The 17196-nt window shown below is 40.0% G+C and overlaps 2 protein-coding genes across 7 annotated transcripts in view; both read left to right on the top strand.

The window, feature by feature from the left end:
• SCN2A (sodium voltage-gated channel alpha subunit 2) overlaps positions 1 to 10450 on the top strand; it is an 83626-nt gene extending 73176 nt beyond the window's left edge. For all 5 annotated transcript variants that reach the window (XM_087730550.1, XM_087730545.1, XM_087730551.1 and 2 more), the window contains exons 22-27: positions 630 to 911; positions 1447 to 1500; positions 2560 to 2697; positions 4420 to 4524; positions 5545 to 5815; positions 7114 to 10450. In XM_087730550.1, the coding sequence (XP_087586676.1) occupies positions 630 to 911; positions 1447 to 1500; positions 2560 to 2697; positions 4420 to 4524; positions 5545 to 5815; positions 7114 to 8309 (2046 nt within the window). In that variant the 3' untranslated portion in view covers positions 8310 to 10450. The remainder of the gene's footprint in view (positions 1 to 629; positions 912 to 1446; positions 1501 to 2559; positions 2698 to 4419; positions 4525 to 5544; positions 5816 to 7113) is intronic.
• A 2613-nt stretch (positions 10451 to 13063) lies between these two features.
• The window catches only part of CSRNP3 (cysteine and serine rich nuclear protein 3), a 114598-nt gene continuing 110465 nt past the window's right edge, over positions 13064 to 17196 (top strand). Inside the window, exon 1 of one of the 2 annotated variants that reach the window (XM_087732528.1) lies at positions 13064 to 13131. The gene's annotated coding sequence lies outside the window, so the exon portion shown is untranslated. Of the gene's footprint in view, positions 13132 to 13255; positions 13392 to 17196 lie in introns of those variants that run through there. The other variant, XM_087732527.1, reaches the window with a different exon arrangement.

Here is a 17196-nt window from a genome sequence, read left to right as displayed (position 1 = left end):
AAGTCTTATCTGTCACTTGCCTAAACACTACCAGCTCTTCTGTGTTGAGATACTCAGCTCATTTCCTGGTTTGAATGTGTCTGCTTTTCTGGTTTTATATATAACCATTCAAATGAACATGCATACAGCCCTGCATTTTCTTTTATTTAAAAGAAGTCTTAAAATTACTTTCAATTAAAAATTTGCTCAGTAATGTTGATTTGGACTGTTTATCCAGTAAACATGTAATAGAAAAAAGTTTGTTGTGTTTGATGCAATCAGTCATTAGAAATATTATGGATGTGGTTTTGCAGACACACATTAAGTAAATATTCTAAAAAGAATTAATAAATGCTGATCTTTTTCTGTTTGATTTTTTTTTAGTTTGTTTTACCTGTTCGTTCTTCTTTTTCCCATTCTTTTAAGCTACCGTTTGCTACTGTTTGTATGTTTTTCCTTCTAATTAAGTTGACACTTTGTCCTTCCTCTACACTGCTTTCCTTTCTTGTTACTCTCAACAATTAAAAAAGTGTAACACAGATATTAGAATTAAAATAGGGTGTTACATTTAAGAAAGGCTGATGAAGCATTGTAAGATACTGGTGCCTGTGTTCTTACACTGTCTCTCTTTGATTTCGTTTGTACTCTAGGTGGTTGTGAATGCCCTCTTAGGAGCGATTCCATCCATTATGAATGTGCTTCTTGTTTGCCTTATATTCTGGCTGATCTTCAGTATCATGGGAGTAAATCTATTTGCTGGAAAATTTTACTACTGTGTTAACACTACAACTGATGAGAGATTTGATATCAGCCAAATCAACAACTATAGTCAATGTGAGGAGCTCATAAAAAACAACGAAACTGCCCGATGGAAGAATGTGAAAGTTAATTTTGATAATGTAGGCCTTGGTTATCTTTCTCTGCTCCAAGTGGTAAGTCACCACTCCTTAATTTCTATTTCTATATCTCTGTTGTTTTCTTGTAACAGTAAAAAGTAATTTTTCATTGTTTCTTTCATTTAGAAATCTTGTCTCTCACTTCTTGGTTTGGAATTGTAAAGTGTGGGATAAATGCGTGATTCTACAGAAATAATACAAAGCATAGAGGCTATGCTGACTATGAGAAAAAATATGTAATTCAAACCTAATTCACCTTAGCTGCATTGAATCTATATCAAGTACACCTACTTTGCTCATACACAGAAAATAACTTTTATATCAGATAATAATTGATAATAATTGATAAACATTCTTAATAGATGCTGTGTCCTCTGCAGTCAGATATTAGAATTTGCTTGCAATTCTCGTGTATGAATAAAACATACAATAGAAGGCAAGAGTCACCTATTAACTGTGCTCATGTTTATGATGAGCACTAAAGACACTTAGTCTTCAGCTCTTAAACAATGTTTCTGACAAGCCATTTTCCAGGAAAAGCATGAGGTAAACACCAGTGTTCTGTTTATAGGCTACGTTTAAAGGATGGATGGATATCATGTACGCAGCTGTGGATTCTCGTAATGTAAGTATAGTCCCTTGACTCCATTCGTTTTGACTGTATGAGCTCCAAGATTTAAGAATGTAATTTTAACATCTTTCAGAAATAACAGTAAAAATGAGAGAACAAGGAGTTGTTATCATTTTGTAGTTAAAGAAAATGGAAACCATAGGAAAAATACAAGAGGCAAAGAAAGCAGAGGAGCAGTCCTAAAGGATTCCATGTTCTCTATGGTGCCATTGGACCAAAATTCCTCAGTTCCACAGCAGACTTAACTATTGCCATGAAATGCCTTTTCCTCCTCTCATTATGTGCATTGAGGCATTATTTACATTTGGAAACCGGTACCAACATACAGCTTAGAGATGATTTTTTGTAACACTGACCTTTTTTTAAAGTTGAGACTTTCACTGTGCTCTGCAAGCCACCTGACTCCTTTCTTCAGGGCACAGTTCCTGTTCTTAACTCGGCCTGTGCATTTTCTTACCCTTTTGCCTTCCCCTTGCTCCCTTGGTGCAAGTTGTCCTCTAGTTCTAAGTAGACAACTGAATAAACTATACTGGTAAAGCTCCAGCTCTTTTGGTAAGCTACACTCACAGCGGGAGGCCTGTTGTAGTATAGTAAATGTGCATAGCTGTACCAAGAAAACATGCTTACTCTAAACATGGCTTGGATGCCTCTCTTCCATAATCCACGGCAGTTTCCTAAGCGCCTATACCAGTGAAAGCTTCACAAGCCCACATCAGGGGCCTCCCAAGAGATATGCAGAGCTGGTGTTCCTGGTTGTCTATAGACTCAGACAGATGGTACTATACTAGTTTAAACCAATTGTCTCTTCAGTATTTATTCTACACTCATACAGGCCAGTTACATTTTTAAAAATGAAATATCAAGTTTGATAGCAAAGTAAGTTCTTTGTCAAGAATGTAACTTTATAGATTGAAGGTCAGTGGGATGGATATGTGGGAACTTGACCATAAGAAGTAAAGACTGGAGTGACAGAGCCCTATATTCTATCCTGCAGATACTTGATTCTGTGCTCACAGTTAAACTAAGGCTTTAGTTTCTATGCCTTTTTTTCAGGTTTTGGATCAGCCTAAGTATGAAGATAACCTGTACATGTATCTTTACTTTGTCATCTTTATCATCTTTGGATCATTCTTTACCTTGAACCTTTTCATTGGTGTCATCATAGACAATTTCAACCAGCAGAAAAAGAAGATAAGTACTTCATCATTGTTCTGAACAGAAGGCTAAAAAAATGCTTATTTTTGGTCCACACACAATAAATTTATTAATAAAATATTTTTTTGTTTTATGATTGTCGTGGTTTAACCCCAGCTGGCAACTAAGCACTGCACAGCAGCTCGCTCACTCCCCCCATAGTGGGGTAGGGGAGAGAAACGGAAGAGTAAAAGGGAGAAAATTCATGGGTTGAGATAAAGACAGTTTAATAGGGAAAGCAAAAGCCACGCACACAAGCAAAGCAAAACAAGGAATTCATTCACTACTTCCCACCAGCAGGCAGGTGTTCAGCCATCTCCAGGAAAGCAGGGCTCCATCCCATGTAACAGTTTCTTGGGAAGACAAACACCATCACTCTGAATGTCCCCCCCTTCCTCCTTCTTCCCCCAGCTTTCTATGCTGAGCATGACGTCATATGGTATGGAATAGCCCTTTGGTCAGTTGGGGTCAGCTGTCCTGGCTGTGTCCCCTCCCAGCTTCTTGTGCACCCCCAGGCAGCTCGCTGGTGGAGTGGGGTGAGAAGCAGAAAAGGCCTTGACTCTGTGTAAGCACTGCTCAGCAGTAACAAAAACATCCCTGAGTTATCAACAGTTTTCAGCACAAATCCAAATCATAGCCCCATACTAGCTACTATGAAGAATATTAACTCTATCCCAGCCAAAACCAGAACAATGATAAATTAATGTGCTCTGCATATTAAATACGCTAAATTATTAAAGCTTACAATTTGGCTTGATGAGGGTTTGATGGACAAGTGACAACATATGTCTGTCCATGGTTAGTGAAATACCCAATGTCATCTTTGTAAAGATGTGGATTTGGGGATGGAGTCTGTAATAGACTCATAAAAAGGTTACCCATTGAAATAGCTAAATGTAGCTATAAAAACTCTTAGCTATACTACCTCCATGTCTCAGAGCTCAACAGTGTAGATTTCTGAACTCTAATAATAAACATTGTATTATCTTTATTTGTACTGTCTTTAGTCTTCATATTTCATCAATGCTGCCTCAAAAGTTATCAGAGTTTCAGCTGCAGAACTTAACTAAAGTATCTGTCTACACAAAGTGTTATTGGAGTGGTGGAAGTGCTGTTGGATCCATGTGCTGAAACGGGTGGAGATGGAGAGAAACTGGCTTTTTTTTTCCTACTCATTCCACATAGTAGTTCCAGGATCTCCTGCTTCAAGTCCTGCCCCAGTGGAGGGATAAGAAGATGTTGTGAAATACGGGTGTCTGGATACCTTCTAATTATCCTTTGGTATCATAGATGTCAGTTCTGAAATTTTGCCAAAATTTAGTCTAGAGGAAAAACAAGAGAGGGGGATTGGAATATTTTATTAGTTTGTGTCTCTGTAATAACTGATGGAATTTAGCAGAACAAAGAAAAAGCACGTCTCCCTCCTCTGTACCTCCCCTCTCCCCAATGAAAAGCAGAGGTCTACCACAAACAATGCAAGTTCAAGAGCCTGTCAAAAAAACCCTAAACATTAAGAGTGGAATACGTAAAGCAATTCTTCTGTTACCAAAGTACTAATAATCATGATAAAAGGGGATTTTTATGTCTGTCCTAACTTTATCCTGAGAAAAACTTTTTCTGAGAATGTGAACAAGAGTGATTATTACTATTAAGTATCTTTGTTTATAAGTAACCAATAGAGATATGTGATTGTAACCAGTTTTTGTCTCTCTGGTTTACTTTGGAGGTCAAGATATTTTTATGACAGAAGAACAGAAGAAATACTACAATGCAATGAAAAAATTGGGTTCAAAGAAACCACAAAAGCCTATACCTCGACCAGCAGTAAGAATAACAATCTTTTCTGTTATTTTTACCTTCATTTAAAAATGGGATTGTTTCAATTATGCCTTAGGCTGAATTAAGTTGTAAGCTAAAAAAACAAGTGATATAAGAAAAGACTTATTCATCTGAAATCTAATTTTTTCTCTTTTGTCATCTGAATATGTAGGACTCTTCCCTTTCCTTTTTTCCCCCCTCATTTTTTCTCTGCTGATGGCAATGACATTTTACGTAGCATTTTTTCAAAACACTGGTTTGACTAGAACAATTAAATGTGGCAGTGTATTTGTCAAAATAGGCTTTTTCAATCACCAAGGAAGACTCTGAAACTGCTGTATGGGGGGCAAGTTACCACATCATTGCCTGAAAAAAAGTCCTTTTGCCCCTCACATTCCTGTTGCACAATCCATACAATGGTTTGCTGTCCTGAGCTGGGCTACGCTAGCACTACAAAGAAGGGTTTGGCTGGGGCAGAGAATGATTCCAGCTCTGCAGTTCTACTTCGGATTGTGGAACCTGCTGTGGCCAGTCCAGCCATCAGCAAATTCTCTATAGCTGAAAAATGGAAGATATTGTTTTAAAGGTGGCAAGAAGAGCACTGAACTCAGGGCTTGAAAACTTTCTAAGTTTTCTGGCAAATGAAGTGCTTTTAACTCTTGGCCTGCTCACATCCCCCCCCCCCCCCCTTATTTTTTTTTCAAATTTTGCCAAGCTAAGCACTCAGTTAATAGCCTGTGTCACAAAAGGTTACAGTGAACTAGTTCAGGGTGGCAAAGTCTCCTTTGCAACTTTAAAAAATGCATCATGCATATTTTGAAATCATCCCTTTAATGCTTGTAAACACATCAGTTGCATTTCTATTTAATTTGTGTTTACATGTACAAACTGGAAAATTCATACAAATGGAGAACTCCATGGAAGACATGAGATACCTTTTATACTAGATTTAGATAATTTGTAGCCATTTTGAAAAAGAAATTTTACCCAATGCATATTATAATAAATCTTATTTTTCACCCCCAGAACAAATTCCAAGGCATGGTCTTTGATTTTGTAACAAAACAAGCATTCGATATCAGTATCATGATACTTATCTGCCTTAACATGGTCACAATGATGGTAGAAACAGATGATCAGAGTGAAGACATGGAAAACATTTTATATTGGATTAACCTGGTGTTTATTGTACTTTTCACTGGAGAATGTGTCCTGAAATTGATTTCACTTCGCCATTACTACTTCACTATAGGCTGGAATATTTTTGACTTTGTGGTTGTCATTCTCTCCATAGTAGGTAAGAACAATTCATTTTTATGAAATGGCTAATTCTGTGCAAACTGAAACATTTTTGGCATGTAAAGTCTATTTATATTTTGGTTCAGCATTGTCTCTAGAAAGTGTGACCACAATTTTTCTTTCTTCTGATTTCATATTATCCATAAAATAACTGAACAGTGTGGTAAGAAATTTTTTAGCATTAGGTTTCATACACTCTCACTTTTCTATTAGTTGAAATTAGATCTTTATTCTGAATTCAGTAGAAATTTCTCAGCACAAAAACAAACCCATACATGAAAGGCAATTTTGATATAGACTAACAGTGGCAGTTGCAGGAAAAGAGTCCAGCAATCCCAAATTCACGAGCAAAATCTGTGTGGTACTTTTGTTAGGCTAGCATGCAAGCACCCAGACAGCAGAGTAAAACCCTTCGCTGACTTCACAGTTTTGTTTGATCCCAAGAGGTTTTATGCCTGAGTTAAGAGTGAGCAACCGGAGAAGCAGAGCTGAAGACAATGTAGTAATAAATACATGGCTCCACTAATCTTTGTTTTATCTAGAGCAGAAAACCTGAAAGAACTTGAGTAAAAATTCTGTCATTTTAACTTCTCCGCACTCCTTAATATGTAAATCGGTTTTGTCATTTTTGTATGGAAACAGGATGTAGTTATTTTTCTGCTTTGAGGCACATAATATAATGCTCAATTCTTCTACTCCTCAGTGAGTTCTGAGAAGCCTTTTTATTATCAGTTTGTTTATGTTTGGAATTGCTGTGTCATTAATACTAAACTTGTGGTCATGTTATTTCATGTGTGATTAAGAAGTTGTAGTTCTCTTCAAGCATACAAGTTTTCTTTGAATACCATACCTTGATTACACGGCATTTTAATACTACTATAAATATGATCTTTCTTTGGATTAACTGAGATTATTTTTGTTACAGTTAAACAGAAAGCTATTCTTCTGGTCTCAGCATTTGCTAGTCTACATACATTAGTTATCGGTTTGTTCTAAAAAAGATTGATGTGTATTTGTGTGTCTGTTTGCATACATAGTCATATAATTAATACTTAGAAATGTCATTGATGCAGTTTTTCATTATCCTGCAAATTACTTCAGAAATTCTATTGGTATTTATGGGTTGCCAAAGCATACCAAACTGTAAAGGTTTTGTAAAACAACTGAATGACTAATTTCTAAAATCTGTTCAAATATCCTATTCTTCTTAAAGTTCTACAATGTTTGTAGGCTGTCTGTAGGAGTGGTTTTTAAATGTAATAATATTCTTTACTAATTTAAATTGTTTTTCAACAGGTATGTTCTTAGCTGAGATGATTGAGAAATATTTTGTATCCCCCACACTATTCAGAGTCATCCGACTTGCCAGAATCGGTCGAATCCTGCGTCTCATTAAAGGCGCTAAGGGAATCCGCACTCTGCTTTTTGCGTTGATGATGTCTCTTCCTGCTTTGTTCAACATTGGCCTGCTGCTTTTCCTGGTCATGTTTATCTATGCGATATTTGGCATGTCCAACTTTGCCTACGTTAAGAGGGAAGTTGGGATCGATGACATGTTCAACTTTGAAACGTTTGGCAACAGCATGATCTGCCTGTTTCAAATTACCACATCTGCTGGCTGGGATGGTTTGCTAGCCCCAATTCTTAACAGTGGGGAGCCAGACTGTGACCCCCATAAAGATCATCCGGGGAGCTCTGTGAAAGGTGACTGCGGCAACCCTTCCGTTGGGATTTTCTTCTTTGTCAGCTACATTATCATATCATTTCTGGTAGTGGTGAACATGTACATTGCTGTGATTTTGGAGAACTTCAGTGTTGCTACTGAAGAAAGCGCTGAACCCTTGAGTGAGGATGACTTTGAGATGTTCTATGAAGTCTGGGAGAAGTTTGATCCCGATGCAACACAATTCATAGAGTTCAGTAAGCTATCAGATTTTGCAGCTTCGTTAGATCCTCCTCTTCTTATAGCAAAACCAAACAAAGTCCAGCTTATTGCAATGGATCTGCCCATGGTAAGCGGTGACAGAATTCACTGCCTTGACATCTTGTTTGCTTTCACAAAGCGTGTTTTGGGGGAAAGCGGGGAGATGGATGCCCTCAGAATACAGATGGAAGATCGGTTTATGGCAGCCAATCCTTCAAAGGTCTCCTATGAACCAATTACAACCACATTAAAGCGAAAACAGGAGGAAGTATCTGCTGTCATTATTCAGCGTGCTTTCAGACGTCATCTTTTAAGGCAAAAAGTCAAAAAAGTTTCATGTATATTTAATCAGGATAAAGGTAAAGATGAGGATGATCTGCCCATGAAAGAAGATATGATTATGGATAAACTAAATGAGAACTCTACTCCAGAAAAAACAGATATGACCCCATCCACAACCTCCCCACCATCCTATGATAGTGTAACAAAGCCAGACAAGGATAAATATGAAAAAGACAAATCAGAAAAAGAAGATAAAGGTAAAGACAGCAGGGAAAGTAAAAAGTAACACAGAATTCTGTTTGTGATAAACTGTTTACAGCCTGAGAAAGTATGTATTTGTGTCAACAGGACTCCTGTAGGAGGTACATGCCAAACTGACAGTTTTTACATATATAAATATATATATAATTATATATATATATATAAAAGGTCAGTGCCTATAACAAGACAGTGACCCCTCGTCATCAAACTGCAACTCTGTAAAACAGGGTAACATCTTGACAGGAGGTTGTTGTTTTTATTACCAGCTGACACTGCTGAAGAGAAGATAAAATGGCCAATCAGACTGTAGGGACCAGTTAAAAAAAAAGGTGCGAACCTATGAATCTCTGTGTTTAACATGAAACACGCAGTACAAAAATTGTATCCACTGTTTGCATTTCAACAGCCACATTTGCCATATTTTTACAAAAATCAGTGTTGGTGAACTTATCATTTTTTAATTCACAGGTTGTTTACTATTATATGTGACTATTTTTGTAAATGGGTTTTATGTTGGGGAAGGGGGTATGAGAACCAGGTGTTCTACTCTCGGATTCTCTATAATGTACAGACAGAAGTGATTTGCATGAAGGCATGCTGCACTTGTAGTTCATGCATGGAAAAACATGACGTCGCACAAAGCAGCAGAGTCTGACTACTTCCATGTTTCAGGGTGGCTCTATATTTTGAGGTGCTTAATAAGAGTATCCATCTAGTATCTCATCCAGACAAATCTCAATGTGCCTGTAAAGTCCCATAGAGTCTACAATAATAGAACAGATGTTTTATTTTTTCATAAATCATTTAACTGTAGTTGAACGAACTCTGCATAAAAAATTTACTGAGGGACATAGAGTCCATTTTTAAGTACTCTTCTGTAGAAAACAGCTCACCTGAACTTAGGAAATTGAATTTACCAAAAACCCACAAAACTTAAGGATTATGAAGTTGTTCTGCTTCACCCTGCAGTATCATTTAGCCATCTTCTGCTCTCGGCAAGGTTGACATTGTATGTGTTGATTAAAAACGTACCGTCTATGTAAATAGTTATTTTATCCCGTGGTGCATGTTTGAGCAAACAAATAATGACCTGTGCACAATATTTATTGCATCAAATATGTACCACAATAAGTGTAGTTTGCAAGCTTTCAACAGCTAATATGAAGTATTCTGTACCATTATAGATAGTTTGGAAGCTATCACTGATGCATGTTTATCTTGCCTTTGCTGCTGTAATTTTACTCCTTCCACTGTTAAAAGTCTAATATGGGAAGCCATATCTCAGTGGTTAAGTGAAACAAATTGTTCAATCGGTCATCATTCTTTCATGACATCAAGCAATAGTTTGCAGCTATTTAAGAGCTTCTTGCTTTGCATTCTGAAATTTTAAGTGACTACTGTACGGTATATAGTCAGACTGTACAGGATATGTTGCAAACTGCTTAATCTGTTGAAAAATACATGGATAGAATTTTCTAAGAAAATATAAATATTGTAAAAAATACCATTTTATTTTATTTTTCAGCATTTTGTACATGAATAAGAAATGAGAATTATCTTCAGGTTGATGTCACTGTCACTTTTGTTACTTTCTATCCATAGCACTTTTTAATTCAAGAACTTCACAAAATAAGAAACAAAGGAAAGAATGAGGTAGCTTTAGGTTTCTGCTTTTTTATTAGTACTGTATTTTTGCACACATTTTAATGTGAAATAAGTTTCAAACGGAGTCCAAAATGCACTTGCTTCCAAATAGATATAACTTGTAATTGAAATGTGGTGGGGAAGATTTGTTTAAAATTCTAGCACTGCCTGCATCAGAAGTTTCAAGGTAGTCTTTTTATTCATGAAATCTTTACCGGTGTTTGTTTACATAGACTATTCTTATTCTTGTTGATTCATGCTGCACTAGAACTGTTCTAAATATAATATGGGATCCACGATGTTTTTTTTTCCACAGGAATTGAATAGCAAACTTGTATAATTGATCACATCAGGATATTTTGTGTTTCTTACACAAGCAAAAATTCGATGTTGACTCCTCCTTTTACAAAAATATTGACTTGTGTGTCGGTGAACTGCATGCAGGAAAATGCTATTACCATAAAGAACAGTAAACCACATTACAGTTGAGCCAAAAGAATAAAGACTTCATTTTTTATTGTATTTAATTGTTCTGTCTTTGTTTTCATCACTAAAACCTATTGGCTATCAAGAGGTGCTATGAAAATAAAATACGAATCTATAAAATGTTAGAAATAAGTAGTGATTAAAACTCATTATGATAACAGATTTGCAAAAAGTAAAAAACTGAAGCCATATGCATTCAGAAAGATCTTTAATATGCTTTGCACTTACACTCTTCAGGTTATTAATCCTATTTAAAACTATTCTATAGTAGGATAATGTTTGTGTGTACACGATGCTTAAACCCCTTTTCATGTCAGGTATTCTGAGACAACTAGAAAAACAGATGTTAAAGAAACTATCTAGCTATCAAGGCTGCAAACCAGTATGTATAATTTCAATGATATTTTACATTTGAAGTGAAGAATTATCTTTGTGTTCTATGAAAAATTTTCTTTGCTACATAATTTGTAAAATATTTATAATTTATTATTTTGCTTTAAGACATGAGGGGTAGAAGTCAGCAGAAACTGCTGGAAGTTTTGGTAAAGCATCAAATTTGTAGGGTTTTTTTCATCTCAGGGTGCCGAATGCAATTATGATGTGAAAAATACTATGATTTTAAACTTCTGTGGTGAATTTACAGACAGTACTTTTCACTGTCAGGGAGCTGGCATACACATCGAGCGATGTGTGCGTGCCCATGGAAGGGCTGATACCAGAATGCAGAAGGTAGGTGTAGAACAGGCATTGCAGAAGTGGTGGCAGTGGAACTGAGAAGAATTTTGAATTTTGGGGGAAATATAAGTATTCATTGTGTCAGTCTTGTCATGTAAATTACCTAATCTATCTCCACTTTACAGAATCCCTCATGAGATGCTTGGAAGTATGTTGGAAAAATGCCTGGTATCAAAGTATTTCTTTTTCCCCTAGCAGGGCTTCCTATATTTTGAGACAAAAAGCAGTTTCCTGATAATTTGAAGGACCAGAAATTGTCATTAGGCTTTCTTTTGACTATGACATATGACTATCTATCTTCTCAATGCATTAAAATGAGATTTCATTTACATTGGTGCAAAGTCATCTGTGATCCTGTAAAACATGCTAAAAATGGTTCTGAATAAAATAGCATTTGTGACACTGAAAGCAGTAAAGGAAAATTTTTAGGTAGCAATCATATTTGAGCACTATTTCTACAAAGAAATTTCCTCTGTTGTAAATGTGAAGTAATGCCTTGAAGGTAGGATACAACTGAACAAATTCAAAGCTAAGGAAAACATGAACAAACTCTAATAACCAGCATAGATGTGCAGACATATCTCTCTAGAGTATCAGGAAACCCAGCCATACCCAATCACGTATGTGATGTGTAAGTCCTAGCTTTGGGTGTGGACCCCAGACGAGGAGAAACACTTCCAAATGGAGCAGTAGGATGGTGCTCTTCATCTCTTCCCTCAAGAGTTTTCAACTGCTAATGGTCTGTTGAGATCGTTTACTCCTAAAATGAGTATTGCTGTACTAATGTAGCAAGCTCTTGGGCTGCAGTGTTGCAATGAGATTTTTTATCTCTGCCTATGAAAAAACAGTTATCAAGGTCTAAGATATGAAGAGATGAGGGAATCTAAAATTCTGCGATTTAAGGACCAAAGTTATGGCTGGCTGGTTGGTTTTGTGGAGGAAAAGGTATTGAAGAAAATGCAGATGCATATAATATATTTGTATGAATTAGACCATTCAGAAAATAATCAGTATGCTTCTTGCAGGGATTTATACTTGACAGAAAACTAGTACAATTAAAAAAAAAAATTAAATACCTCAAAACTGAGAAGCAGGTATGTTTTTGCTTGCCCCCCCCCTTTTTTTTTACATATCTGTAGATTTACAAAACCCACCTGCTAACACCGTGAAAACCAATGACGCACAGGTTTATCCACCACAGCAATCTCCTGCATTTTACCCACTCGGTTACGGAAGGACCCCTGCTTTCCCCCTCCCGCCCTGCGGCCATCGGGCCCGGACCGCGAGGAGCGAGGGTTCCACTCGCCCCACGGGCCTTCCCTTGCTGCTGCTGACGAAGCCGCAGCGAGCGCTCCCTGAGGCTGGGCTCCCCTGCGCCCCCTCCCGCCTCAGAGGCGAGCGGCACGGAGCGGGCGGTGGCCGCTCGACCCTTCCCCGCTGCCCGCCGGCGCGCAGCTCCCGCGGCCGGGCGCTGCGGGGCGGCCACCGGCCCCGCGGCACAGCGCCGCTGCCCGGCCGCTCCGCGCGGTGCGCCTCGGCCGGCGCCGCCCAGTCCTCCGCTCGGCCGGCGAGCGCGGCGCGGCGCGGCATGGAGCGGCGGGCAGGGGCTGTCTCCCGGGCGGGCAGGTAGCGAGCGGCCGCTCCGAGCCCGGCCGCCATCGGCTGCCTCCGGACCCGCCCGCGTCTGCAGCCGCCGGGGCCGGGTAAGGGGAGCGGGGGGAACGGCGGAGCGGTGGCGGGCGGCGAGGGCGGGGCGTGCCGCCGGCGGGCTGGGCGCTGCCGATCTCCTGCGGGAGACCGCGAGCGGCAGGCGGGGGCCGCGCGGCGCGGCGCGGCACGGCACGTCAGCGAGCGGCGCGGGAAGGCGTTGCGCGGCGGCCGCGGCCCAACGGCTGGCGAGGGCGGCCCGGGAGGGTGGCGAGCGGCCGCCTCGGCCCGGCGGCAGGTGAGGGTGGCGAGCGGCCGCCCCGGCCCGGCGGCAGGTGAGGGCGGCCCGGGAGGGTGGCGAGGGGGCCGCCCCAGCCCGGCGGCAGGTGAGGGCGGCGCGGGGGAGGCGGCGGCCTTCGGGAGCCGCTGGGTGTCAGCCAGCCCCAGAGCTCGGGAAGCGCCGCTTGCAGGGCCCTCCGCTGGCGATGGAGGGCCGGGGGCCAGGCGTTCCCGTTACTTGTGTTATTCATAACTGCCAGCGTAGGACCGAGTAACCTGGGCGGTGGCAGGATTAGTTGAAATACCAGTTTTTCAGGTGAGGACCCGTAAGCGCGTTGGGTGTTTCTTACCGCGGAGGAGGCTGTGGAGCCGTTGTTAGCCGGGGAGCTGAGGGTTTCTTAGTGAGGAAGAGAACAAGCTCCACTAGTACATGGGTTTGTAAGTTGCCCAGAGAGAGCAGTGGTCTGCAAATCAAAGATTTACTGGATGCTCGCCTATAAAACTGCCCTTCCTGGTGTTTCTGACACCTGAGGGGTGAGGCGAGGTGGCCTGCAGCACCCCTTTGGGGCTCTGTGGGTTTTAGCTGTCCCTGGGTGCTGCAGGTGCCCCAGCACCTTCGCTCCCAGCTGTGCCGTGTGGGTCAGAGTCCCTTGGTGGAAGCAGGTCTGCCATGCTGCGCCAGACTGGGGAACGGGAGTGCTGGCGTGCAGGTGGGTGTCCAAGCCTGCCCGCCTCGCTGCACGGGTGGTTGCAGAGCAGCGCGAGGGCGGCTGGTGATGGACGGTGTAGTCACAGCTGTCTGCTGGGACGGTGGAATAAATGGGAAATGTTTCATGAGGTTTCTGTGTACTCTGTGGTTCTGGATAAATCCTGTGCTGCTGTGAGACTGTGCTAGTCCTGTGTGAGAAACTATGTTCTGGATCTGCTTAGCGCAGCAAACTCTGGAGCAACAGATACCACCAGTTCTTTCTTTGCCTGAAACACCTGGTCTAAGCAGGCAGGAAAGACACACTGTTGGGCAGGGGCAGTGGCTGGCACAGACTGGTAGAGCTAAGGAATAAACAGGTGGCTTCAGGATGAAAGACATGCTCAGTTTCCCATGTTCTTTCACTCATACTGGTGAACGGTACCCACCTGATTTTGCAGTGTTCTCAGTGAGGATGTGTTTGACTGGGGGAAGATTCGTTAACTAAAGTCCACCACAAATGATTGCACATCCACCTTTGTCGCCTTTGTTTCATCAGCGTGCAAACTGGAGAATGGATTTTTTTACATAGTATGTGTGGAAAAAATAAAGCTGTATGAAGTTTGTAAATTTTGATATCTTTACTCTGGCAGTGGTAAAGTAAAAAAAGACAAAAGGGCCAAAGATGCTAGAGTGGCATACCCTAGGGTGACTCCAGGAGAGCTGTGCTGTTTAGTCTTATCAGAGGAAAGCAAGCTATAGTAATAGTGATCTCTAAAATACCGCTTTTAAAAATTGACTATAAGGAAAGGTCTGGCCTTTCTGTATGTCTGTTCTTATCTGTGGTTTCTGTTTTAATGTTATTTTTGTGTTTATTGTTTGAAGCATAGTTCAGGCTAGCCCAGCAACATACCTCACTAGTTGAGGGTGAGTCACTAAAAATCTCATCTATCATTTGTTTAAGATAAAGAATGCAATAAAGAGCAGGAAAAGCAGAGAGCTCACAGAGGTTGTTTCTGTTTATCTTTCTTTGTGACTAAGCATCCTTTATTTTAAAATGTTCTTGGATATCTTAGCTCTTTAGATCTGTCTACCTTTTATCATGAAATAAGCAGAACTTTCTGCAGCATGTGGTATAAGTTTGGTTGAACCTAGAGAAATCTATTTGTAACTTGAGTTAGGTGGTCTCAGATTCCTGGAATATAAAGCACTTGAAGGTAAGCTGGCTTCTTCACTCTGTGGGGACCCTTACTTGGCATAATAGACTGAGAAGTGTTTGCAGCATGCAGTGTTGCCTTACTGTGAATTTATCATCGTTACATGTCTTATGCCTTGCTGTTTAGATTTTGGATTCTGTCAGGTCGTTCTAATGACAATTTAAAATTATTTCCTGCCTCTGTGATTGCATAGCAACGACTGGGGGGGGGGGGGGGATAAGCAATAAACAACTGCAGGAGGTTGTAATTGTGGTGTTAGAACACACATCCACTATTGTAAATTGTCGTACTTTGGAAACAAATGGCCTTGTAGAGAGGCTACAGATTAGAATACAGCCTGGTTTGGTATTTGTCACGCTGGTAGTACAGTAGTAGAAGCAGCAGCTTGCTTTAGCCACAGACAGATGTTACAGCACTAATGTGACACATCGATCTATTTGTTCAAAGTGGAGAGGAGGGTGAATGGCGCTGAACTGTGGTTTGGTTTCTTTTCTAAACAGCTAAATATAAATAGGGGAATCATCTACAGGTGGTTGATGGTGACTAACTTAGAGAAACAGTGAGCCAAAGGAAGAGGGGAGTTGGATGTCGCTGGCAGCAAAGATGTCTGCCTAACACTTGTGTGAATGTGAGAAATGCAGAGCATCCATGTTACTGAAATGATGACTCATCAGGTAGATGCAGTGTTAAGTGAAGGACTGATATATGCAGATAAAATGATCTAGAAGGTTAAATACTGTCATGAGTTTACTATTTGTATTATACTTTGTTGTGTTATATTAGTTACTTTCTTACTCCACAGCCCGTTTTCCTCACCAGTCACCTCTGAGGAAAAGACGCTTGTATTTTTGCTAATTCTAAAAACTTGTCAAATGAATAATGCCACTCTATTATGAATATAAAATATTACCTTTAAAAGTATTGCACACTTAACTGTTTCACTTCGTTGTTGTAAATTGCTTGACTTTTTGAGACCGATTTTAAATAAATTTGCAATTTTTGCAAGCCATATTAAAGATGCAGGTGTCGCACACAACACACACCCCCACCCCCAATCATCCTTTTTACTGTATGGCTTTGACAGGTTAAAAAAAAAAAGCCTGTTGCATTTCCCAGGTGAGTGCATTCCCCATTGGAAGTGCCTTCCATTGCTCTGAATATCCTCAGTTATTTGAGGATTTGTCCAAGCGTTTCACAAGACCTGCGCAGTTCTGCGCCAGAGTATGTAGGCTAGGTCAAAAAGGAGAGTGGGCATGGCTGACTTGTAGGTAGCCGCCCTAATCTGTGTTCCAGGGAGGGCAATGAAAAGAAGAGTTAATCAAAACTAATTGGTTTCAGTGGTACTACGTTCTGTATAATGTGCTGCCTGATAAGCAAGTGTTGATAGAACAGATAAAAAAGTATGCATTTAAGAACAGATAAAAAAGAATGTATTTCTTAATTAACGGTTCAGCAGAGCCATCTGGAACCATGAACCAGTCTGCAGATAAGACTTGTACTTAGTTTCCAAGGTTTCTTTTTGAAGTTTGTCATAATCTGATACTTAAGTAGTTACAGTGTTAAAAGAAAAATGTATTTTGTTAAAAGAAAAATGTATTTAAAAATATATATTGAGACTGCTGTGACATGCAAAAGCGATTTTTGCAGATACTTTTCTGCAAAAGTGTTTTCTCCGGAGTTCTTCCCAACTTCATTGTTGTGTTACAAATCAGCATATGGCCTAGAGGTCACATCATTTTAACAGCATTGCTATGTAGTACTTTTCATGTGGTGTTCTCAAAACATTTTATATCATATATATATTTGACATGAAAATAAATCTAGCACCTCTAGAAGATTATAATGGGGTGCTGAAAAGAGTATGTTTGACAGTATGAATTCCATGTTATTACGTGGACTCTTTGATCAGTGTGTTGGTTGTTTTTTTTTTTTTTATTCACACTTCTGGGAACTGTTTGTGTTCACGTGGGAATTGCATGCCTCTAGGTTTGACACTGATTTTTCACTTTGCTTTGAAGTGCCAACAGCTTTCTCAAAAGGCATGATATTCTGTTTTAGGAATCAAATGTTACTTTTTGTTACCTGGGGGTTACACAGATCCAAAGGGCAAATTGCATGTATAACTAACCTTGAAATATTGTTTTAAACAATTGTATTATGTCTTGCTTTACACAGTCTGTCTTATGCAATATTCTTTTTTTGTGTGCTTCTCATCAAGT

This window comes from Nipponia nippon, unplaced genomic scaffold, assembly GCF_047370975.1.
Source record: "Nipponia nippon isolate SJK-2023a ecotype South Korea unplaced genomic scaffold, ASM4737097v1 scaffold_5, whole genome shotgun sequence".
NCBI lineage: Eukaryota > Metazoa > Chordata > Aves > Pelecaniformes > Threskiornithidae > Nipponia > Nipponia nippon.
Note: the sequence above shows the minus strand (reverse complement) of the source record. Positions and strands in the feature narration are given on the sequence as shown.